This window comes from Panthera tigris, chromosome C1, assembly GCF_018350195.1.
Source record: "Panthera tigris isolate Pti1 chromosome C1, P.tigris_Pti1_mat1.1, whole genome shotgun sequence".
Classification (NCBI taxonomy): domain Eukaryota; kingdom Metazoa; phylum Chordata; class Mammalia; order Carnivora; family Felidae; genus Panthera; species Panthera tigris.
Window position 1 is genome coordinate 28,202,076 of NC_056667.1, and position 25,737 is coordinate 28,227,812.

The following is a 25,737-nucleotide window of genomic DNA, read 5'->3' on the forward strand; positions in this document are numbered from 1 at the left end:
CCTCCAGGATGTGGCACAAGTGGAGGCTCCAGGCTCCTCTGTACCAACTACTGTTGGGACTGTATAAGCCTACGTGGTATTTGTGTCCCCCAACCCAAGGACAGGCTACCTCAGTAAACCCGACCCATTTTTTCCAGGCTCAATGGAATCGCTTCCTCCGGGAAGCCTACCCCTACTGCTCTGTCCAAACAAAACACCCCCTCCTCCAACCGGGTGGCCTCGCCCTCAGCAGCTCGTCTCACTCCCCACCCTGGGTCCCCGCAGCCTCGAGCACAGGGCCTGGCGCTTAGGTGGTGCTCAACGCAAATTTCCGTAATTGAACTGACTTACTGTTTTCTGGGTTTTTTTTTTTTTTTTCTCCCCACACTGAAAAATCCATCCTCCACCTTGGCATTTTGCGAAACCACTTAATCTGGGGACTTTCAGGGAAAACTGAATGTCACTTCCTGGAGACAAATGGCTTACTTAGGTCTAATTAAGTTCATTTCCGTAGCTATTTCAAGGTCCGTTCTTGCTGACTCCCCTCTGTTTAGCCTGGGAGCAAGCCTGCTTGCTGCCCTCCGTACCTCTCCCCACTGCAGGGAGGGGCTGAGCCAGCAGGGGCCAGGGTCCCAAGTAGGCCATCCCCTCTGCCCACTAGGCTCTCCGCCCACAGTCAGGGCTTAGCGTCTGTGTCCCAATTGTGCTGTCCACCGGCTACAGGCCATTCCCCCTCGACAGTACTGGGGTTCTCCTCTGGGGAGCAACTCCACCTCCATGCTCGCACCACATGACTCAGGAGGGATCTACCCCCAGCTCTAGGGGCACAGCATGCGGCCCCAGCCTGGCCAATCAGCACACACATTCCTCCAGGCATAGGTACGGGCTTAGAGATGGGTATGTGACACCAGCTGGTCCTATCAGATGACTTCCAGAAATGGTGCCTCAGCAACTGGTAAGAGCTACCCCCTCTTTTCCACTTCACTCCAAAGAGGGAGGAAGTAACTCTGGGCATCACCACACAGAACCTGAGAAGGATTCCAAAACCACAGAAGTCAGGACAAGTAAGTCCTAGTGATACCCATTTGAGCCTCTGGATCAAATAGTACCTGAAGCTAAAATTACTCCTGAACTCTCCAGTAAACACAGCCAACAAAATCCACTCCTCCTTTTTTGTTTGTTTGTTTGTTTGTTTGTTTTTGCTTAAGCTAGTTTTCTCTGGATTAAAGTTTGCAATCAACTATTTCAGTGTCCCTTGTCTGGACAGAGTCCCCCCACGCAGACAGCCTACTTTGAGAGCCTTCCAACAGAGCATCTGGGTTTCCAAATGCATTTCTGATACAAATGCCTAGATCTGGTCAGCCTCTCCTCTCCATTCCTGACGGCTGGTCACCAGGAAAGCAGTTTGAATGGTATCCATCGTTCCCCTCTGCTGGAAAGGACAGAGATATATCCTTGTGACCTAAGCCTCCCAAGGAGCTCCCAAACAAGCGTTGCCATGGCCACGGTCATCAGGAACTCCGGTCTCCTGGAAGGCCGCAGACCCAGGTGCATGGGCTGGCAGAGGGCTCTGGCATCCTGGAATGATCTGGATCAAACAGGGGTCACAGTGCTTCCTAAACTTGATGGGGCACAGGAACAAGGGTATCGGTCGATCCTCGCAGAGGATGGAGGGGCCTCGAGCCCCTCTGGAACACACACCCAGCCTTACCCTCCCTCCCCAACTAACCCCAGAAATTCTCAGTTTGGGTGAATGCCGCTGCCCGCTCACACCTGTTACCCTGCAAGCCTCCGAGTTTTCACTTTGCGCCCGCTCGCTCAGTGTTCAGAGTCATGCCCAGCTTCGGTAGGCAGGCACGTGGGCTTTGGGGATCCAGGACATGAGGACGGGGACAGCCTGCATGCTGGAGCAGAGGCCACCAGGGTCTACCTGTCAGCCAAGTGCATTGCCCCGTGTAATACACAGTGACCCACATTCTCCAGCAGCAAATGTCAGACCTCCTTCTCATCAGCGTATTCCCAAAGGAGACCAGAGGCTCGTCTCAGCGCCCCCCACAACAGAGGATGAGGCTCTTGGCTTGCCCGAGATGAGCTTTTCTTCCTGGCTGCCTCCCTAATCAATCTCTCTCAAAATATCTGCAGTGAATCATGGTTGTTGGACTCATGCTTTTCACTTACAAAGCACTTCTGCATATTCATTACCCTATTTAACCATCTCCCTGTCCTAGAAGGCATGTAGAATAGAGACTTTTCTTCCCAACGTTACAGACGAAGAAACTGAGGCTCACAGAGGTCACGTGGTCTGCCAAGGTTTCGCAGCATGCTAGCAACGGGATCAAGATTTGAGACTCAACCTGTTGGCTGGCTCCTACAGTGGGGCCCTTCCCTCCACCCCAGGTTTTTCCAAGACCCTTCCTTTCATTCTCGACACCAGTTTGTCTCTGGGTGCAGATCAGGTTGTGAAGGCGACCACCTGTCAAAGGTCACGGGCCAACCCTGTTGGTTCCTGTAATAATCACTCTTGAATATTCTGTAACTGAGGATCTGGCATCCCGAAATCATGCGCCAAACTAATGGCCGCACTTGTCTATGTTCCTACTCTCCCTCTGTTTCTGAGTACACAAGGCTCACATTATAACCCCCAACATCTGTGTTTTGCTTCCTGCCCCACAGAGGATGTCTCCGCCTAACAAATCCCACCTGTTGTACTATAGGCTACATTAGGGTAATAAAATAATTAAAGTCTCTGGAGTAAAAAAGGCTCGTGCCCATGCTTTCCGCTTGCCCCTGCCTCCTGACGGATCCTGGTGCTTCTCCATGAGGCTCTGCGTGCCACGACGTGCCCCCTCCCGCTTCTAGGCAACTGTAAGAACTCTTCTCTCAATGGCATTGACCTCTCTGCGTCATCAGTTGGTCATCCGCATCTATGGGGTCCCCGGGTACATTTAAAAAGTGTTCTCCCTTAGGGAGCCTGGGTGGCTCAGTCGGTTGAGCGCTCAACTTCGGCTCAGGTCATGATCGCATGGTTTGTGAGTTCGAGCCCCGCATCAGGTTCTGTGCTGACAGCTCAGAGCCTGGAGCCTGCTTCGGATTCTCTGTCTCCCTCTTTCTGCCCCTCCCCCGCTCATGCTCTGTCTCTCTGTCTCTCTCTCAAAAATAAATAAACATTAAAAAAAAAAAAAGAGTTCTCCCTGCAGTAGATTGCATTGGTGACCCTGGTTCTTCACCCCTCCCTAGAGGCACACCTCTGGCCACGTAACTTTGCAGTGACCTCCAACTGTGGGCAGGTGACCTGCCCCACTAATGACACTGGACCCAACCATGTAACCTGTGTTGGCCAACGGGGTATTAGCAGGCATTGGACACGAGCCGCTCGAAATGGAACTGCACGCTGGGTTTGGTCTCTTGCATCTCTGCCACCGTCATGACATGTCTGGGCTAGCCTGCTGGTGGAGGAGGGGCCCGTTGCCCCTGTCATCTCCGCCAAGGCCGGTTTACATCAACCGACTGCCAAATGACCCGCAGGCATGTGAGTGATCCAGCTGAGACGAGCACGACCGCCTAGCTAACTCAGCCAACCACTGACCCTGAAGACTCGTGAACTAAACAAATACTGTTTTAAGCCACTCCGTTTTGGGGGCGGTTTCTTACACAGTGTTATTGTATAAATATTGTAGAAACTGGTGCACTGTGCCCCCTTCTAGGTGGGCGAAGAGAGCCATGATTTTGTTCAGGGGGCAGTGCGCCAGTCCCAAGAGGTGACTGGTGATTGGTTAAGAGCCAATCAGTGGCTGGGGTGCCTGGGTGGCTCAGTCGGTTAAGCGTCCAATTTCAGCCCAGGTCATGATCTCACAGTTTGTGAGTTTGAGCCCCGCATCAGGCTCTGTGCTGTCAGCACAGAGCCTGATTCAGATCCCTTCCACTCCTCTCCCCCTCTGCCACTCATGCTCCCTCTCTCTCAAAGATAAATAAACATTAAAAAAAAAAAAAAAAGAGCCACTTAGTGGCAATCTGTTTCCTATTTGAACATGCTTAAGGTAGTAGGCACAGACTCAGCGAGCTGGACAGATGGTCTGTTGGAAGGTTCTGAGACAGATTTTCCTTCTTGGTAAGAGGCATGAGTCACATTAAGAAAAATCCCGTTGGCTCCTACCTCTTTCCTTCTACTTTCTGGAGTATCATCACATGAGGATGTGATGGCAGGAGCTGCGGCAACCCTCTTGTGACTATGAGAGGGAAAGCCAGGAGAACTGCAGGGATACTGACCCAGCGTCCTGACTCTGTTGAGCTGTTAAACCGGCCCATCTCTAGACCTCCTGTCAGTCAGATAACGAAGTGCCTATGGCTTGAGTCAGTTTGAGTTGAGTTGTCTGTTACTCCGGCCAAGACATCGGAAAGCACAAAGCCCCCAGAGCAGATATAGCCAAACCCTGCTCTTAAGTGCTTCCCGCTCCGGGGCTTTGATGACCCGCAAGCTGACGTTTTGAAATATCCTGATTCTGGGAGCATACCTCTTACCACCCACTAGTCATCATCAAAGTCAGATCATTATTTGACCGAACCCCTAGTACCCATTGTGTTCTTGACCGAACCAGCTACGCCACGGACTCCCCCACGTTTTGAAATGTTTGTTAAGCTGAATGGAACCAAATTGAAAATCAAGTTGAACTCAACTAGGCTGCTCTGACTGCTCTGTGTCCGTGACACTCCAGCTACACCTTTTCAACATCACTCCGTTCACATCCAGTTCTTCCCTTCCCCCACCGGCCCCAAGCTCTCTTCCAAGCAGCCCCTCGAATCCAGGCCTCCTTTGTTCCTGCCTGGATCAATCTGGCCACCTCTGCTTGTCTTCTTGTTCTGGGCTCTCCCTGCAATCCTCCCTGAGCATGGCCGTCACAGCCGCCTTCTAAAACTCTGCTTTCATTATTCTACTTCTTTGCGCAACAACACTCAATGGGGTCTTGGCTGCTTCCAAGATAAAGTCTGAACTCTGAAGCTAGACAGCAGAGACCTGGCACAGCCTGATATGCTCTGTTTATCTGACCTTTTCCTCCCACCCTCCAAACGTGAATCTTCTCCCCCAGCCAGGCCCTGCTCTTGAGAAAGCTGCGGTGCACATCCCGCCTCCTCATTTTTGCTGGTGCTGCCCCCGCCTCCTGTGATTGCCCTCGCGACTGCTCTCCCCGTCCATCCACCCTCAAGGCCTAGCTCACGTCTCTCTTTCTCTAGTAAGTCAGCACAGATTAGCCAAGGCCACAGGGCCTCCTCTCCCCAGGGGCCTTGGCACTGACTGTATGTACCTGTCGCCGGATTCTTAGCTCTGATGGCCTGGAATGACCAATGACCTCTGGGTACGGACTCATGCCCCTATGATATGATTAACTCCTCGAAAGAAGATAGGATCACCACATCCTCATTCTTCTTCCTTACCGGTGCCCAGTACTCTCTTCCTGCAAAATTTGATTATAACTTATTTCCTCTTGATTTTTCAATTCGATTTAGTTCAGTTCAGTTCAACAAGCACTTAAAAACATTTATGTTGTACCAGGCCCTGTGCTAAGCCCCAGAGGCACGCAAGGCTCATGTCCGGACAAGGAAGCAGGCTCGAAGCCACACTATCATTCCCAGCAGTGTGCTAAGACCGATCGTCTACAGGGCTGCCCAAAACATTGGCGGGGACCTGGAGCCAGGTGCCAGTGCCCCTTAAAGGCAGACGCCTCATGCTGGGGGCACTGAGCCGGGGTGGGGTGCCCTGCCCTCCAGGATCTCCTGTCTGGTACTTTGGGCATAGCAGGTAATCAACAGATGCTCGTAGAATCCCGAGTTAAATAGACAGCTTTTCTGAGGGATTCTCTCCCTATGATTCCCACACCCCATTAGGAGGTAATCAAGAGCTGACATAGAATCACAGGCAGCAGAGAGCTGGAGGGCTCTTTCCAGGCTGGATGCAATAGCTCTCGACTTGACACGTGGGCAGAGAAGGGCCAGATGGGTTAAGTGACTTGCCAAGGTCACTCTCTAAGAGGCCAGGCTAAGAAATGTCTCGGGACTCAAGTCTTTGCAATGAAAGAGGAAGCGGGGGAACAGCTATTGAGCGTCAGAGCCGGCACGCACGCACGGGCCGGTCCGAGTCCCGAGCCGGGTATGTTTGCTGCAGGCAGGAATGTGAGCCGTTAGCGCGCGGCAGGTCGGGCATGGCTGGGCAGGGGTGAGTGCAGCTGGTTGGTGGCTGCTGAGCGCAGACCTGAGCAGGCTGCAGGGGTGGAGGCAGGAGCGTGGGGAAGGTGGGAGTGTGGCTGGTGAGCCCGAGGCTGCGGGGGGAGTGCAGGGGGGAGTGTCCGGGTGACTAGATAAGGCTTAGGTGTGAGTGTGGATCCTCCTCCGGGGACAGCTGAGTTGGGCGAGCAGACAAGAGCCTGACCCTGGGGCTCTGCCCCCCTCCCTCCCCACCCTCAGCCCAGCCGGGCCCGGCTACCCACCTGTACTGTCGTCATAGACCACGGTGGCCGATCGCCACTTGAGGTACTGGACCAGGTCGAGGATGGCGTGGCTGAGAGAGGCGTAGTCGGGGTAGAGGTTCACGTAGAAGGTGTCCTTGTTGTCCAGTGGGTGGTGCTTCCAGCGTAGCTGAATGTGGGGCACCTCCAGGGCATTGCAGATGGACTGGACTGCGTTGGTGCAGGAGCCCTGTGACGGCCCGAAGATGGCCACCACCCCCAGCGCCAGCTGGTCACAGGCTGCGGTGGAGGGAGGAGGGGAGACAGGGAGCAGGGGTCAGTGCCGGGCCTCGTCAGGCTGCAGGGGGTGGTGGGGGGGGGGTGCTGCGGGCATGGGGACGCAGTGATTTTGACGATCCCATAAACACGCTGGAGCCCTCGAGGGCGGATGACCGAGGCTCTCTCTGAACCTGTCTCCTCATCTGGAAGCCGGGGTTGCAATCGCCCGGGCTCAGGGGATCACAGGAAGGCGGGGCGAGATCACGGGCACAAGACCCTCAGCACGGCTTGTGAAACAGAGATGGTGATTCCTTTTGACGTTATCGTCACTCCGTTGGGCACCCCCAGCTCCATACCTGGTCCTGTTCTGGGCGGTGGGCAAAGGCTGAGAAACAGGTAGGACGAAACCCCTCCCCGCTGGGGGCTGTTAAGCCTCCAGCCCCAGCCTGTTCCCCGAAGTCCAAACGTGCACGTCTCACCTCTCCCTGGACACGGCCACGTGAGTGTCCAAGATGCATCTCGGACCTGACGTGTCCCAAACGCGACTCCTCCTCCCCTCCCAGCCTCCCAGCTCCACCACCCCAGTGCCTTATGGCCCGAACCCTGGTTTTGCCCCAACTCCCGTTGTTCTCTCCTATCCCACATCCCAGTTCATCCCGATCTTGCGGCTCCACCATGGGGATGTTTCAGAATCTGACCGCCTCTCACCACTGCCACTATCCGCTTCGGCTTGGGTTACTGCAGGAGCCTCCTCCCCGGCCCCAGACTCCTCAGGGGCCCGCCCTGCCTTCCTTCCTCTCACAACCTAAGGTGTTTACATTGCTCTTTGAGTCCAAAGGCTCTAGTCTCACCCAGTCTGAAGCCAAAGTCCTTCCAGTGACTGATGAGGGCCTGCTTGCTGCACTTCCTCCCCATCCCTGACCCACCCCAGTCCCCATTACCACCCCCGCTTTCCTGACTTCATCTCCCATCCTTCTCTTCCTCCCTCACAACACTCAAGCCCCACTGGCTTCCATGATGTTCCTCAGACATGCCAAACACACTCCTGCCTCAGGGCCTTTGCACTTGCTGTCCTTTCTGGCTGCAGTGTTCTTCTTTCAGATATCCATATGACTTCCCCTCACCCCCCTCAGGTCTTTCCATCTGTGTGGCCTTATTAAAGAAGCATCACTTGCCAAACCTGTAATACAAATCCCCATTCAGCCATGGTCCCTAAACCCCACACCCTGCTTTGTTTCTTTCTTTAGTAAATGACCACCAGAAGTCTCACTCATTTGTTGACTTTCTCCTCCCACCAGAATGTAAGCACAAGGCAGCAAGGGCTTGATCTATGTTGTTCACCGCTGTCTCAACAATAAACAGTACCTTCATAGTACCTAAACAGTACTGAACACAGTACTTGGTCTGAGTACGTGCTTCCCAGCATCTGCTGAGTGAACGTGTGTTGAATCCCTGCCTTCAAACAGTTTGCTTTCTTGGGCGGGGGGCCAAGAGCTCAGGCAGGCCAGACGGCCGATGCTTCTGGGGAGGGCAAACATTGGTGGGCACAGCAGAGCATTAAATGAGCAGCCTCAGGGCAGCTGCAGGCTCAAAAGGCGGCATAGGCTCATGTAGGGATTGTCTCTAAAAGATCCCTACAGTGGGAACTGTCAGGGGCAGTCAGGGAGAGGGCTCCCCAGGAGCCATTGCCCTTTCTTCTGGCAACTGTCTCTGATTTTTCTTTGGGCTCCACTGCCTTTTCCACTCCCAAGCCATGAGGGTTAAGGCAAGTGCCTTAGACACTGGCCTCCTTCAGGCCACAGTCATTGGTTTTAATGGCCATGTGACCAGTCAGAGCTAATGGGATGCCATGAGACCTCACGCTGAGAAGGTAGCACTCTCCTTCTGCAATGGGACATGGTTGGGCGGGGAGGCGAGAGGGGGGGGTAAGATCTGGAGGTGCAGCAGCCACCCTGTACTCACAAAGCAAGTACAGTGCTTATCTGGGGACAGAGTCATCAGTGGTGGTGAGCAGAGCCAGAGAGGACGAAATAAGAGCCCCTGATCAAGTGGAATCTTGGGCTTTGGTTATATGAACCAATACGCTCTCTTCTTGCTCAAGCCACTTAGGATTTGGTTTTCTGTCACTTGCAACCAGAGGAGCCCTAACCAATCCATCAATAGAGCATCACCAAGCCTGCAGCCACAGGACTGATACTGCATGCACGCGTATGAACATGTGGTACATGCGGGAGGCGAGACACAGCGCCTAAGCATCGGTGCACAGGGGGCTCAGACATGTCCTGGCTGCCCCAAGGGCCTCTGGGAATGACCTACTGTGCTCAGGCCACCCCTGGGATTTGCAGAGCCCCAGACGAGAGTACAAATGGAGGTCCACATACTATGTGGCCAAATATTTAAATGCTGTATGTAAGTCAAGCTAACAAACTGTCACATAAAACACACCCTTTCCTCCTACATTGACAAATACACCTTCATAACAACCTGGAAAGTCAAGTGAGAATGGAGACTTCCCGTAGGCAGTGATGTGGGGGAAGGGGGGGCAGCTCCCACCCTGCCCCCTCTCTTTTATTGTCGGCTCCACCGTGAACCATAAGGGGTCCTGCACTCTCCATGTGCACACCCCGCTCCCATGTCCAAGCTCCGTCCACATCTGTGCCAACAGCTGCCCTTTGCTCACCTCTGGAAAGGGCCCAGGCGTGTGACCGTGGCAGTATGGCTGTCCCTCTGGAGGACAGCCCCAGGAAGAGGCTCATGCAGGCCTGGACATGGGCTCAGGATCAAGTGGGTAGGAAATTCAGCGTTCTAGATACTTCTAGGACTAGAAGGGCAGGGCCCAGGCTTCTGGCAGGCAAGTGAGCTTGGTCCCACTAACCTTTTGTTCTGGAAGGAGACACTGACCAGAGGAGGGTGAGGGCAGCCCCTCCAAAGCACAGACCCAGGGACCCAGAGAAAGGGGCCTCTTGCCTGGGCTAAGGGTGGTACCAATGGATCCAAAGATATAGGGTGTGGTTTTTCTTTTTCTTTTTTTTTTTTTTTGAAGTAGGTTCCACACTCCATGTGGGGCATGAATTCACAACCCTGAGATCGAGAGTTGCATGTTCTAGTGACCGAACCAACCAGGCATCCATCCCTAGGGAGGTTTTGAATTGATCAGAATGGGTGGTCTTCAGGGTACTTTTTCCTCTTCATGAACATCCACTCCCTTCTCCCTCTCTGCCTCCTGGGACCGGGATGTATTATATAAAGTACTTATTCCCCTGAGATTTGTATTTCCCTCAGGAACACTGGAGAATGCCACTTATGGCGCAGGTGAAAGATACAGCACTCTGCGGGGTGGGGGGGGGTGAGCCAGTTATTGTCAGGAGTCTGCTGGAACCACCTGGAATGTGGGACAGGGCAGCCTTGGATGGGAAGCAGCAGGGCCAGCACAGAGAACATCTCCTGGGTGATCAGGGCTCCTCATGGCCAATGCCAGGTGCAGGAAAAGATGCCCAGTGGGGCACGTGGCACCTTCCCAGTACCCCCCCCCCCAGTTGTAGGACTGGGGACCAAGTTGGGAAAGCACTGCTGTTCCCTGCTGTTCCCACCCTACTGTCAAGAGACCTTGGGCGGCGCTCTGTGTGAGATTAACCAACCCCAGGGATAATAAATGCTTCAAAAACAGGAACCCGGGTTTGCTGGTGTCCAATTTCAGGAAGTTCTCCTTTTGAAAAGGGCTTTCGCCCCAAGGAGGCCATGCTCTGTCCTATACACTCACTGCTCGTTCATGCTGTTCCTCTGCTCTCTGTGTGTATTGAGTGTCTCTTCGGCCACTCTGTCCCCCTGAGAGCAGGTGCTCCCTGAAGGAAGAGACCATGTAGGAGTCCCTTTGTAGCCATGGAGGCTGCATACAACATGAAGGAGATGGTGACAGCTGTCCAGGCCTGGTCACCCCCTCTTGCCCACAGCTTGAGGCTGTGAGCACTCTATAAAATCTGTTGGTTTCTCTCATGCTCTGCCTCTCACCCCAGTTTTGAACCTTCTAGCTGTCCTATGAAGTCCCTGGTTTCCACCTGTCTCTACTCTTTTCCTCTTGTCTCTGGGACCCTCTAGTTGATAATTTGGTCACATGACTAGTATGTTTCATTGCCTCACTATCACCTCCAAGAATCTGCCTTTTGGATTTCCCCCTTTGACCTGTGCCTGATACTTCCTAAACCCTCACCCTCACCCAGCCCAACCTCTTAGGTCATGGCCCCCTGCCCAGGCCCAAGGTCTAGGTATCCTGTTTGACTGAGGCAGGGGAGAGTGTTATAATGCAAGTTATGATTCTGCAGAGGATTATAAGAGCGATCTTAAAAAAAATTAAATTAAAAAAAGAGCAATCTTGAAGGAGGAGATTCTGATTTCGACATCAATTGTGAAGACAATGATAAAGGTAATAGCAATGAGAGTTGTCATGGTGAAGACCATACTGTGTGGCTGTTGATGATTGTGGCGATGGCAGTGGCGAAGATGGAAAGGATGACAATGTTGATATTGTCACATGATGGCGAGAGGATGATGACAGGATTGATGATGATAAAAATGTCAGTGCTGTGGCAGTAATGGTGATGACGATCGTAGGAATAATGACGGTGATACAAGTGTTGCTGAGAGAGGAGGTGATGACAATTTGACGGTGATGACAGGAATTGTGGTGATGATGTTGGTATTGACAAGACTGGCGATGACGAAGATGCTGACGCCACGACAGGGATGAAGATGAGGAGAAGGATGACAGTAGGAGTGGTGATGTTGTCAAGGGTGCGAATGGAGGTGATAACAATTCTGATATGATTGGTGCTGACGAAGATGTCAACGTCATGACTGTGACGATGGTAGTAGGAATGATGGCGATGATGTGGGCACCGATGCGATTGGTTCTGACGAAGATGTCAACGTCATGACTGTGACAATGGTAGGAATGATGGTGATGATGCAGGCACTGATGAGACCGGTTCTGACGAAGATGTCAACGTCATGACTGTGACGATGGTAGTAGGAATGATGGCGATGATGTGGGCACCGATGCGATTGGTTCTGACGAAGATGTCAACGTCATGACTGTGACAATGGTAGGAATGATGGCGATGATGTGGGCACCGATGCGATTGGTTCTGACGAAGATGTCAACGTCATGACTGTGACAATGGTAGGAATGATGGCGATGATGTGGGCACTGATGAGATTGGTTCTGACGAAGATGTCAACGTCATGACTGTGACAATGGTAGGAATGATGGCGATGATGCTGGCACTGATGAGATTGGTTCTGGAGAAGATGTCAACGTCATGACTGTGATGATGGTAGGAATGATGGCGATGATGTGGGCACCGATGCAATTGGTTCTGACGAAGATGTCAACGTCATGACTGTGACAATGGTAGGAATGATGGCGATGATGTGGGCACCGATGCGATTGGTTCTGACGAAGATGTCAACGTCATGACTGTGACAATGGTAGGAATGATGGTGATGACGTGGGCACTGATGCGATTGGTTCTGACGAAGATGTCAACGTCATGACTGTGATAATGGTAGGAACGATGGCGATGATGCAGGCACTAATGAGATTGGTGCTGATGAAGATGTCAATGTCATGACCGTGACGATGGTAGTAAGAATGATGGCGATGATGCGGGCACCGATGCGATTGGTTCTGACGAAGATGTCAACGTCATGACTGTGACGATGGTAGTAGGAATGATGGTGATGATGCTGGCACTGATGAGATTGGTGCTGATGAAGACGTTGCTGTCTGGCAGTGATTGGTGGTGATGGCAGGTGCTGATGACGTCAAGAATGGAGGTGAAACCACTGCATCACTGATGGTGATCACAGTCATTGTGGTGACGGCGCACTGGCATCTGTAGTGGTGACAATGGTGGTGGTAGGAAGACGATGGCTATACGGGCTTCCATCCTGCCAGAGATGCGGTGACTACATGTCACTGCTGGGTGGCAGTAAGCATCAGTTCTGCCTTTCACCCATTTCTTCTCTTTGGCCTCTCTCCGCATCCCTTTTTCTGTCCTCTCCACGTTCCTTTCAGCTTCTGAGGATCTTCCAGCCTGGAAGAGCACTGCTGCCCCCGAGGGACCAGGGCAGGGGTTACAGCAGCGGCAGCAGCTTTATCCCCAGATGTTTCCAGGGCAGCAGCCAACTCTTGTTCTGGCAGCCCTGAGCACCCACTGCAGTAATTACATTATTTGTAGCTTCAATTTGGAATCCATTTTCTGGTCATTTTACAGTAACTCAGTGGTTCACAGTCATTGCGGGAGTCCACAGCCTGAATGCAGCCCCCCTCCCCCTCTTTCCATGGCAATTGTAGTTATAGCACAAATTATCCCAATCAATTTGTGTCTTAAAAGGAATTGAGCAGCCCAGAGAATAAGTGACGGCAGAGGAGCCTGGGGAGTGCTGGGTCGATTCCAGGCCCGCTCCGGTCAGGCTTGGAAGAAAACACAGGCGCTCTCTGGGCTGCTGGCTCGGGCACCGTTTGGCAGTCACTCATCTTTTAATTTTCCACAAAACATTTAAAAATAAAGACAATACGTGAAAGTCCCTCTTAATGGGGAAAAGGCCTCTTGGGCCTCATGTGGAGGGAAGGACTAATTCAAACAGAGCTGGCGGGCACACAATGCCAGGCTCCGAGCCTCTGCGCCCGCTCACCCCGCGGGGCCCAAGGTGGCTGGATCCAGCTGTGATGGCAGAGTTTATCATTACCAATGGGTGAGTTAGAATGAAGCCCAAGGCCATCCCCCAGAAGAGTCCTAACGATGCTCCTGAGGACTACCTTTTTGAAAACCAAAGATCAAAAGAAAAAATAAAGATCACGGAAATCAGGGGTTCCCTGAGGAATGGAGAGTGACTAAAGGGGAGCACGGTCCAACCACAGAAATGCCCTCAGGGTCAGACACGGGTGGTTCCAACCACAGCAGGGGTCTATCTTAGGTACATTATCGGAGGGGCATTAAGGGAAAGTGATGGCAGAGAGAGTCCTCTTCAAAAATGTTTTTATTGAGGGGCGCCTGGGTGGCTCAGTTGGTTAAGCGACCGACTTCGGCTCAGGTCACGATCTCGCAGTTTGTGAGCTCGAGCCCCGCGTCGGGCTCTGTGCCGACAGCTCGGAGCCTGGAGACTGTTTTGGATGCTTTGTCTCCCTCTCTCTCTGACCCTCCCCACTCACACTCTGTGTCTCTCTGTCTCTCAATAATAAATAAACGTTAAAAAATTTAAAAAAAATTTATTGAGATATAACACAATACAGCAAAGTGTAGAGTCAAGGCACAGACTCCTATGAAATTTTACATGTAACTGCACTCATGTAACTACTGCCTGGATCAAAATATAAAACATTTCCAACACCTAAGAAGGTTATCTCTTCCCTTTTCCAGAACACACACTTCATACTCCTCCCTCCCCCAGAGGGGACCACTGTTCATTCACTCAACGTTATATCTGCGAGGCTCATCCATGATGTTTTGTGTAGGAAGAAATGTTTTCTTTTTTTTTTTTTTTTATTGCTCGTTCAAATTCCTTTGTATAACTACACCCCAATCTGTCCATTCTCCCGTCGATGGACCTTTATTTCCCACGTTTGGCTATTATCAATAAAGTGGCCAGGAACACTTCCAAACAGCTCCCCTGAGAGGCTCCACCAGTTTTCACTCTCACCAACACTGCGTTGAAAAAATAAACCTCAGCTCCTACCTCTCACCGTGCACAGAAAATCGATGTAAGACAGATCATAGAGCCAACTCTGAAAGACAAAACAACAGAGCTTCTAGAGCACGGGAGAAAACCTTCATAACTTTAGGACAGGCACATATAGAACCCAAAGCCATTAGATGTAATGGAAAATATGGATAAATCAGACTTCTTCAAATTAAGAACTTTGTTCCTCAAGAGACAGTAAAAAGGCAAGCTCGCTTGTGGCACCTCTACGGGGTGCGTTAAGTCCCACAAAGGACTCCTACCCGCCCTTAGTAAAAGACTCCTACAAGTCAATAAGAAAATGACAAGCAACTCCATTTTAAAAGTGGTTGAAAGCTTCAAAAATCACTCCGGGAAAGAGAAACTTCAGATGCCCTATTAGCATATGAAAAGATGCTCAACATCTCCGGTCACCAGGGAAATACAACGTACAACTCTAATGAGATATCCATCACATGAACCACCAGAAACAAAACTGACTTCACCCGTAGTGTTTGTGACGACGTGGAGCGATTGCCACTGCCATCGGATGCCCAAGGGGTGGGTGCTGTAACTTGGAAAGCTGTCTCGCTGACCATATGGCATCCTGTGACCTCATACTTCTAACTCCTGGGTGTCTACCCACCAGACAATGTGCACACTTGCGTGCCACAAGACAGCTACCAGAACGATCAGGGCAGTGCTACCCTGTGGGCCCAAATGGAAGTAACTCGAATGTCCGACAATAAATTGAGTTTTCAAAATTGTGGTGTGTTCATATAATGGGACACTATACAACAATGAAGAAGAGACTCCTGCTATATTCAACATCCTAGATGAATCTCACAGGTATATTATACACGCTGAAAGTACACACTGGTGTTCTATTTACGTGGAGTTCAAAAACAGGCAAAACGATGTATGGCACCAGCCGTCAGAACAATGGTTCTTTAGCACAGCAGTGAAAAGACAAAAAGGTGGGTAATCTAGCAGAAGATATGGACAATGGTCACATAATTACACACACACACACGCATATCCATGGATCAAGGTTGTGAAAGAAAAGTCCAGAGCTTTATGAGGTGAAGACTTGACCTGGTTTGGGGACTTGGGGAAGGCTCCCCCGAGGACCTATACAAATGGCAGGGCAGAGGTGGGACAGGGGAAGGGCATTACAAGCAAAGAGAACAGCATGTGCAAAATCTGTGAGGTGGGAGGAAGCATGGCACCCGGAGGATGGCAGGTAGGGCTGGAACCCAGAGGCTGAGGGAGCGTATGGCACAAGAGTGGCTAGAAGGTCACATTTGGGCTAGACTGGACAGACCCCCCCTTGGGCTCTGATGATTTGGGGGAAGAAAAACAGGACACGCCATTCAGGCTTTTAAGCCAACAAGGCATGTGGTGGGGGATGGCGTGTGTGTGTGTGTGTGTGTGTGTGTGTGTGTGTGTGGCTTTGGTCACTTGGATCGGTCTGACTGGACTTCCAGAGCTGGGTGGTTCTGTCTCAGGCCTAGTCACCCACCACTTGGCAGTTCCACGTAGTTTGGGACTCTAAGTTCCTGCTGGAGGAAGTGCCTCAGAAGGCTCTGGAGTTCTGCCCTGAGCTCAGTGCTGGCTGGGGAAGGTCCCTATGCTGACTCACAAGTGTGCTGCTAAAGAGCTGTCATATTATTTTAGTGATTTTTAGGAAAAAAAAACGAACAGAATACCCAGCCTAGCCCTTTGGGGTCATTGTGCCCACGTGAAACTCTGTTCTGATTCCAGGCGTTTGTTCTATGTCCTCACCTTTTCACTGAGGAGTTTTGGTTGAGTTCAGTTACTTTCTAGCTGGACGAGGCCAGGCAGAGGATGCCAGCAGGAACTCTCAGTAGGGAGGTGGATATCTGACTGCACGGCGTTGGCCACAGGGCATGCGGATAGAGAGCTGGGAGGACGCAGGTAGGGAGGGGGGCATACCAGCACAGGGAGAAGGGTGATGGGCAAAGAACCACTCTTCGAGACTAACAGCATGGGGATGCTCTAGTCTGTCTGCAAGTTGGCTCTGAGACTCAAGGCAGCGGTCTCAAAAATGTCAGGGAATCGTGCTCAATGTCAGGAACCCTGGGCCCTTCAGCTCACAAGGCACGGAGGAGCAGGGAGGCGGGACAGGACTCAGGAGTGGAGAAAGTGCCTGTAGATGTGAGGCCCCTTAACCTGACGACTCGGCGGGTAGAGAGCAAGACTGCCAATGTAATAAGAGCAAAGTCATGCTAGACACTGTTCTAGGCGCTTCACAGAAGCGTGTCCACTTTGCAGATGAGAAAACTGAGGCACAGGGTATTTTGTTCAAGGTCACAACTAGTATCAGCGTGGACAAGGTGTAAGGCTAGGCACTCTGGCTCCAAGCTCACGCTACACTGCCTTTCTGTGTTAAGATGTCTACCCACGATGGGGCTTTGGAAAACAGAACCAGCATCAGGAAGCACCTTGGCAGATTTATACCTGGGAGCCCAGGAGACCATGATTAGCTATTGGTAACCCCTTAGGAAGACCAAGGAGATCTTCCCAAGATACATGAATGATGCTGTCCCTAAGCTTAGCTGACAGCGGGCCTGGGTAACGATGCTCAGACTTCCACGCTCCATTCTCACATCATTCATTCATCTATTCACTCAATAATTATTTCATTGAGCACTTACACTACACACCAGTCTTTTAGGTGCCAGGGCTACATCAGCTACCAAGAGAGAGCCTTCCTTTCAGTAGTGTTGGAGAGAAGGGGAAACACATCAAACACACACCATCATTTAGCTACAAATTGTGATAAGGGCCTTGAAGAAGAAAAGCAAAGGGCTATGATGACAAATTATAGGAAGGATGACCTTGTCTTTCCTGGGAGTGAGATTCCTTAGGCCTGAGATTTTATAAATAGAGTTCCGTGGACATCTAGGGATATACGGAAGCTATTTCTAGAGTTGTTTGAGCCTCTAAGTTCATTTCAGTTAAATACATGTGTGTGAGTGTGTGTGTATAAACTATATTTTTAAAACAGTAACAAGAAAAGCGTATGTGTATACTCAAATGTGCTATACGACGCACTGGGAACTGTGAGCTCATTCAGGTATTGGCAAGTTGCCTTGTTTTTGTTTTTTGTTTTTTTTTTCACCTGAGAATGTTGGAATAAAGTTCTCCAGTCATTCCTGTGCAGTTACAGGAACTTATTGTGAGTGTGTCACTAATAAGGAAGGCTGCAACCCAACATTTATTTTGTTTCTTAAAACTCAGGTGTGGGGAAAGCTGATTGGATTTACTAAGACCTATTTTTATGACTTATAATTTTCTTGTTACTGTGAAGCTAAAATAAAGCATGGAAATGTATGGAATGTCAAACTTAAAGTGTTACCCACAGCCTCTGGGGTGAAATCATTGTAGCCATAGAAGCAACTTCATTGTTTTCAGTAGGTCTTTTTATGGCAAGGAAATGTTGCATATTTGAACTTATACATTATTTGTTTTATAGGTATTTTAAGTATTGTTATCTGGATAAGATTTCAATTAAAAAAAAAACAAGTTTGAAAATGCCAGCTTCGGTTCAAAGATGTTGGGGATCTGATGCGACCTCTCCAGTCCCATCTCAGACCCCCATTCCTCATCCTCCCCCTGCTCCCATGGCCCCTCATTCCCTCATAGCACCTGCCAGTGGCCTGGAAATTCCTGATGGACACCGGGGGGATGACACAGCCTAAGCTGAGCTGGGAATGAGGCAGGACCCCAACCCAGACAGAATAGACTCTAAGCTTCAAGCCCACCAAGAGCTCTGGCCTATTTTCAGGACCCTGGATAGCAAACAGGCTCCTCCTTTATCCCCAAACCTGGAAGACAATACTCACCCTTTTTGGTGGCCTCGAAGCTGTCGTGAAAGTGAATCCTCTGGATATCATAGGTCAAGGTTGTGTTGGGCAGCAGAGTCCTATTCCTGTTGATGATGTTGGCAGAAAATCGAAAGGCATGCTCCTCAGCATTCATGACCTGGGCGTTGGGGCCATCTGCATACTCAAAGATTCCTCCTGCGAGAGAGAGGTAAAATCATGTGTGCTGGGGAAGGAGGGGCATGCTAACAAAGATGTTTGGCTCAGAAGGTTTTATGGGCAAGATTTTCCCCTAAAAAAATGTTCAACAATATCCTAGATAATTCCTATACGTAGAAATTGTGCCAGAGCATAAGAAATAGGAAAATTCTCCTAGTTCATTTCACTCAGCCAGGGACTGGCAAACAGAGCCAAATAAAATGACCAACTTATTAATACCGCTATGAAAATTTTCAACAGAGTGCTTGCCAGTAGAATCTATTAGAATGTGACAAGGATAACATGACCAGGTAGAGTTATAGTCAATATAAAGAAAGGGTGGTTCAACATAAAGAAATCTATGAATATCATTCCATTACATCAATAGTTCAAAGGAAAAAAAAGAACACATGATCAACTCACAAGATGCAGAAAGGCATTTGATAAAATCCAATAGACACTGCTGTTAACAACGCTTCATAAACTAGCACCAGAAAAGTCACCGCCTTGAAACATCTTTAGCTCAAATCTGCCTTCAATATCACACTAATGGTGAACACTAGAGACATTCCCATTAGAGAAATAAAGGAGGGATAAAGATCCACGCCACACCATTAGCCAACAAAATAAGAAAAAGAATTTAGAGGCACACGTCTTGGAAAGAAAAAAAATCCTTGCAAATGTTATAAATGACTTCCTACAACCCCTTAATCCCCCAAAACAAACACTAGTTAAGAACTAGTAGGAGGGTCGAGTTAGATGATCAGTTAGCATAAGTTAACACCATTTCTCTATATCACCAACAATCAGTAAGAAAACCTAATTGCAAAAGATCTCCTTTATAACATCGACAAAAACATTAAATAACTAGTAATAGAGCAAATAAGAAGTATGCAATTTCAGCATTAAAAATGACAACAACACTACAGTAGGGAGATATAACAGTAAGTTTAAATGACAAGGCATGTTCTGTTCCAGGATAGTTAGGCCCAAGAATGGAGGTGTCAGTTTATTCCAAATTAATTTTTCAGTTAATTTAATGCAACTCCTATCAGAATCATAGAAGGGTTCTTCTTTTACTTGACAAGATGACTGTCAAATGCATCTGGAAGACTAACCGGGAGGTAACAGCCTGAAGAGAAGAGAGGTGATCTATACTGCCAGATTTAAAATGGATCATAAAAGCCAAAATAATTAAAAACATGTCCTAATGGCATATGAAAATACAGACAGATCAACGGAATGAGATAAAAAGCCCCCAGAGAGAGATTTAAGTAGAGATGAGTATTTAAGACACGACAAAGGTGGCCATTTCCAATCAGTAGGTAAAATATAAATTATTCATTAATTGTGCTGAGACAATTATTCCATTATTTGGGAGAAATTTAAGTTAGATTCCAATCTTAAGCCATATATCAAAATAAGTTCCAAGTGGATTAAAGATTAAATAGCAAGAAAGTCAGGGAAGGAAGGAGGAAAGAAGACAGTATAAAAGTACCAAAAAAGAAAATGTAGGTGAATGTTACACAATATTGAGGTGGAGGAGGCCTTTCCAGGAATTACAGTAAAGTCAGAAACCATAGGAGAAACATGAATAACTCTACAGAAATAATATATATCAAATAATAATCTATCAAAACTACCATAAACAAAATTAAATGGCAAACATCGAACTTGGAAAAATATTTGTAACTTACTTGGCTGTATAAAAGTTGATGATCTTACTAAAAAAAAAAAACACTTAATGAAAAAAACCCAAATACTCCAATAGAAAAATGTGCAAAGGATAGTTCCCTAAAGAAAAAAAAAATGACACGGGGCACCTGGGTGGTTCAGTCGGTTGAGCATCTGACTTCAGCTCAGGTCATGATCTTGTGGTCTGTGAGTTCGAGCCCTGCGTCGGGCTCTGTGCTGACAGCTCAGAGCCTGAAGCCTGCTTCAGATTCTGTGCCTCCCTCTCTCTCTCTCTGCCCCTCCCCCACTCATGCTCTGTCTCTCTGCCTCTCTCAAAAATAAATAAACATTGAAAAAAAAATTTTAAATAATACAAAGGAGCTGTTAACGTATTAAGAAATGTGTATCCTCTCTAAACATCAAATAAACTCCATTTCAACCATCAGTGAGATACCATGTTTTGTCCATCCCGTGGGCAAACACAAAACAAATTATAACACCCAGCTTTGCTGAGTGTGTTTAGAAACAGACGCCTGCCTAACTTTTGCGGAAGTGAGAACTGGTACACCCCGCCTTCCCGGTGGCTACCAGAAAATATCAAAAGCCTTAAAAATGCTCAGGTCTTTGACTCAATACGTTTTGACTCAATTTCTTCGGTTTCTAGGAATTGACTCTGACAGCAATGGTGGACACACCAATCATGCGTGGGGCAGGGGGTCTTGAGACGTCCAACACCAGGGACAGAGTCAATAAACCACAGTAAGCTGTATATTTCCATGTCATGGCAAAAATTTAATGATTTGGAACCTCCCACAACGTAGTTTTAAGTGAAACGCAAAGGTTGTAAGGTGCAGTGTGATTCCATGTCGGTAGAGGAAGAACGGAAGGAAGGAAGGAATGGAAGGAAGATGAGGAATTTCTACTACTGACATAAAAATAGGAGATGTTTTCAAAACCGCACAGGTGAACGGTCCCATGAGGTAGATTTCTATGTTGTTCTTCGTGCTTTTCTTTATTTTCCAAATGAAGCTTTTATGTTTTCTTTCTTCACTCCTTTAAGGAACCAACTTTATCAAGGTATGATTTACATCGAGAAATTCCACAACATGCGCCTTGTTTTAAGTGCATGGTGACTTGTGGTGAATGTACTGACTTGGGTGGCTACTGTCACAATCCTGAACATTCCCGTCACCCCAGTAAGATTCCTTGTGCCCATTTACAGTCAATCATAGTTTCCGCCCCCAGCCACAGGCAAGCACTAATTTACTCTCTGTCTCTAGAGATTCCTCTTTTCTGGACATTTCCTATAAATGGAATCCTATAAATGTAAGAAGAAATAGGTGGTCTTCTGTGTCTGGCTTCTTTCACTTAATATATTTTTGAGCCTTACCCATGTTGTAGCGTGTCTCAGTACCTCATTCCTTTTGGCCGTTAAATAATATTACTTTCTACAGATGTGCCACGGTTTCTTTATTTGGGTTATTTCCATCATTTTGAAATTTTTTTTTTAAGTTTTTCTTAATGTTTATTTATTTTGAGAGAGAAAGAGAGAGAGCGTGTGCGCGCACTTTGGGGGAGGGGCAGAGAGACAGAGACACAGAACCCGAAGCAGTCTCCAGACTCTGAGCTGGCAGCACAGATCCCAACCCGGGGCTCGAACACATGAGCTGTGGGATCATGACCTGACCTGAAGTCGAAGCCTGAGCTTAACCGACTGAGCCAGCCAGGAGCTCCTGAAAAAAAATGTTTTAAGTGAGTATTTTAAGGGGTGCCAGATGGCTCAGTTGGTTAAGCATCCAACTTCAGTTCATGGTACGATCTCACGGTTTGTGAGTTCAAGCCCCGAGTCGGGCTCCGTGCTGATAGCTCAGGGCCTGGAGCCTGCTTCCGATTCTGTGTCTCCCTCTCTCTGCCCCTTTCCTGCTCGCACTCTGTCTCTTTCAAAAATAAATAAAATTAAAAAAATTGTTTACGTGAGTATTTTATGAAAAGATGCTTAATGTCATTCATCATCAGGAAAATACAAATCAAAGCCACACTGAGATACCACCTCACACCGGTCAGAATGTCTAAAATGAACATATCCGGAAACTATACATATTGGTGAGGATGTGGAGAAGCGGGAACCCTCTTGCACTGTTGGTGGGAATGCAAACTGGTGCAGCCACTCTGGAAAACAGTGTGGAGGTTCCTCAAAAAATTAAAAACAGAACTACCCTATGACCCAGCAATAGCACTGCTAGGAATTTACCTGAGGGAAACAGGAGTGTTCATGCATAGGGGCACATGTACCCCAATGTTTAAAGCAGGGCTTTCCACAACAGCCAAATTATGGAACGAGCCTAAACGTCCATCAACGGATGAACAGATAAAGAAGATGTGGTTTATATACACAATGGAATACTACTTAACAATGAAAAAGAATGAAATCATGCCATTTGCAGCAACATGGATGGAACTGGAAGGTATTATGCTGAGTGAAATAAGTCAGTCAGAAAAAGACAGATATCGTATGTTTTCACTCATACGTGGGTCTTGAGAAACTTAACAGAAGTCCAGGGGGGAAGCGAAGGGGAAAAAAATCGTTACAGAGAGGGAGGGAGGCAAAGCACAAGAGACTCTTAAATACAGAGAACAAACTGAGGGTTGATGGGGGCGGGGGAGAGGGGAAAATGGGGGATGCGCATTGAGGAGGGCACCTGCTGGGATGTGACCGGGTGTTGTATGTAAGCCAGTTTGACAATAAATTATATTAAAAAAAATAAAGCGAGTATTTTAAAAAGTGGATAAATAAACCTGCACCCTTGCCTCAGGCCTCCAGCAGGCTTACAATTTGTAACATGTAGTGTGTATGCACGTGAGTGTGTGTGGGTGTGCATAAACGGGCTGGGCGCACGCATAAAACAAGACGAGAAGAACTGTACCCCAAACCGTCAAGAGGGGTTCTCTCTGAGTGACAGGATTATGGGTGACTTTAATTCCCTTCTTTGTGTTTTTCTGTACTTTCCAAAAGTTCTACAGTGAACATGTGTTATATTTCTAATCAGAAAAGCCATCGTGTGACTGTGTGTATGTGTCTAAAGGAAAATAAATGATCAAAATACCATATGATCTGGTAATTCTAGGGATTTTAATTTAATGCTGGGGAGTCAGCATTTCTAGGGATATAAATTTAGAGTAAGTGAGAGACACATAAACACATTTATGTACAAGGATCTTCTTGACTATGATATTGAAAAAAATAGAAACAATTTAATGTCCCAAAGTAGGAAATTACTCAATATATTAAAAGCCAGCCATATGGCAGAACAACTTGCAGGCATTAAGAGTCAGGGTAGGGGCGCCTGAGCAGTTCAGCTGGCTAAACATCTGACTCTTGATTTCAACTCAGGTCATGATCTCACCGTCGTGAGATCAAGCCCCACATAGGGCTCCATGCAGAGCGTGGAGACTGCTTGGGATTCTCTCTCTCAACCCCTGCTCTTGCTCGCTTGCGCTCTCTCAAAATAAATAAATAAACATTAAAAAAAAAAAGAGTCAGGGGTGCCTGGGTGGTGGCTCAGTCGGTTAAGCGTCCAACTTCGACTCAGGTCATGGTATCGCGGTTTGTGAGTTCGAGCTGTGCTGACAGCTCCGAGCCTGGAGCCCCCTTCGGATCGGTGTCTCCCTCTCTCTCTGCCCCTCCCCTGCTTGTGCTCTGTCTCTCTCTCTCAAGAATAAATAAAACACTAAAAATAAAAAATAAAAAATAAAGAGTCAGGGTATAGGATGGCATGATATGGTGCCCAGCATTTGCTGCAAAACAAAAGGGGAAGGGTGAGTGTGTGTGAAAAGGATACAAATGGGGCATAAAGGTGAGGAGTTGCTGATCATTGGGGCCGGATGGTGTCTGCAGATGCTTATTACTGTTCTCGTAAAAACTCACGAGACTCAGACGGAAACCTAGTAGAAATTAAACAGCTCATCAAGGAGCCAGCGTACAAATAGAGACAACATATAGCCTTCCTATATATCAGCAATAAACCGTGAGGAATTATAAGGAAAAAGAGAGACCCTATTCACAAAGGCAACAATAAGAAAATAAAATACTTTACAATAAGTGTGCAATTCTTATACCAAGGAAACCACAAAACTTTACTGGGGGACATAAAAAACTGGAATAAATGGAGAGGCATAACTTTCTCCTGGAAGAGAAGGCTCAATATTGTAAAGATGTCAGTTCTCTTCAAATTAATTTATAAATTTAATGCAACTCCAATTAAAATCAAAAAGGACATACCAGAAGGGCATACACGAAAATGTTAACAGAGGTTCTTTCTAGAAAGTAAAAAGATAATGGATTGCTTTTGCTTAGTGCTTTTTTTCTCCAAGTCCTCTGCACCAAGCAAGAGCTTTGGTAATAAGGAAAAAGCTTTAAAAGAATGCTCTTAAGGAATACTTAATGTTATAGAAAATGCTCATTCTTCGCCCCCCCCCCCACCAAAGCAACAAAATTATATTACAGTTTGAAATCTATTTATCAAGGTAAAAGCACATTATCTATATTTACAGAAAAAAGACTGGAAAGATTTGTACCAACATCTGATCGATGCACATCTCTGGACAGAAGGGGCTTATGGATACGTTTCCCTTGCTCTTTGTATTATCTTGATTTTTCTAGGTTATTCACAATAAATATGCATTTTTTTTGTATTTGAACATGTAAAAATAAAAAAAAAATGTATCAAAGAGAGCCTGGGAAGAAGTCCGGTCACTATAGATCCCATCCCAAATGAGGGTCAAAGGTCATGGGACAAGGAGCCATTTCCTAGGGCTTCACATCTTCCAGGCCTCTCACATCCTGGTGGGGAGGAAAGGAGAGAGGTTGATATCTCACAAGGGTGGTGACACATCTCAGGCACTGAGACCCCAGCCTTGGGGATATGTGATTCAGTTCCATAAACAACCACCAACCTCTACCACATGCCAACCTGTCACCGGGTCCTAGGACATCAAGAGAAGTTGCCACCAGGCTCCTGCTTCTCAAGGAGTGCTTAGGCAACAATAAGCAGAAAATACCCAGCACCTGTGTGGTGCTTAGCTGTTGGATATAAAAGCCATCTGGAAAATGGGTACATACTACCAACGGTTGACCATGGCAAGGAAGAAAATGATGTAACTAAATGCACGTCACATGGAGAGAATTTAGCTTATGGTAATTCTTTCTTTTTTATTTTTTTAATGTTCTATTTATTTTTGAGACAGAGAACGACAGAGCATGAGCAGGGGAGGGGCAGAGAGAGAGGGAGACACAGAATCCGAGGCAGGCTCCAGGCTCTGAGCTGTCAACGCAGAGCCTGACACGGTGCTCGAACTCACAAACTGCAAGATCGTGACCTGAGCCCAAGTCGGACGCTCAGCTGACTGAGCCACCCAGGCGCCCCTCATGGTAATTCTTAAAGGAAGACACAAACAATGCCATTTATTTATTTTTTAATTTTTAATTTTTTTAACATTTTATTTATTTTTGAGAGACACACAGAGACAGAGTGTGAGTGGAGGAAGGGCAGAGAGAGAGGGAGGCCCAGAATCCGAGGAGGCTCCAGGCTCTGAGCTGTCAGGACAGA

The 25,737-nt window shown here is 48.0% G+C and overlaps 1 protein-coding gene across 2 annotated transcripts in view; it reads right to left on the reverse strand.

Annotated features, from left to right (window-relative positions):
- GRIK3 (glutamate ionotropic receptor kainate type subunit 3) overlaps nucleotides 1-25,737 on the reverse strand; it is a 222,595-nt gene that overhangs the window by 67,080 nt on the left and 129,778 nt on the right. For both annotated transcript variants that reach the window (XM_042996562.1, XM_042996563.1), the window contains exons 2-3: nucleotides 18,281-18,457; nucleotides 6,459-6,716 (exon numbers count right to left, since the gene is read on the reverse strand). In XM_042996562.1, coding sequence (XP_042852496.1) covers nucleotides 6,459-6,716; nucleotides 18,281-18,457 — 435 coding nt within the window. The remainder of the gene's footprint in view (nucleotides 1-6,458; nucleotides 6,717-18,280; nucleotides 18,458-25,737) is intronic.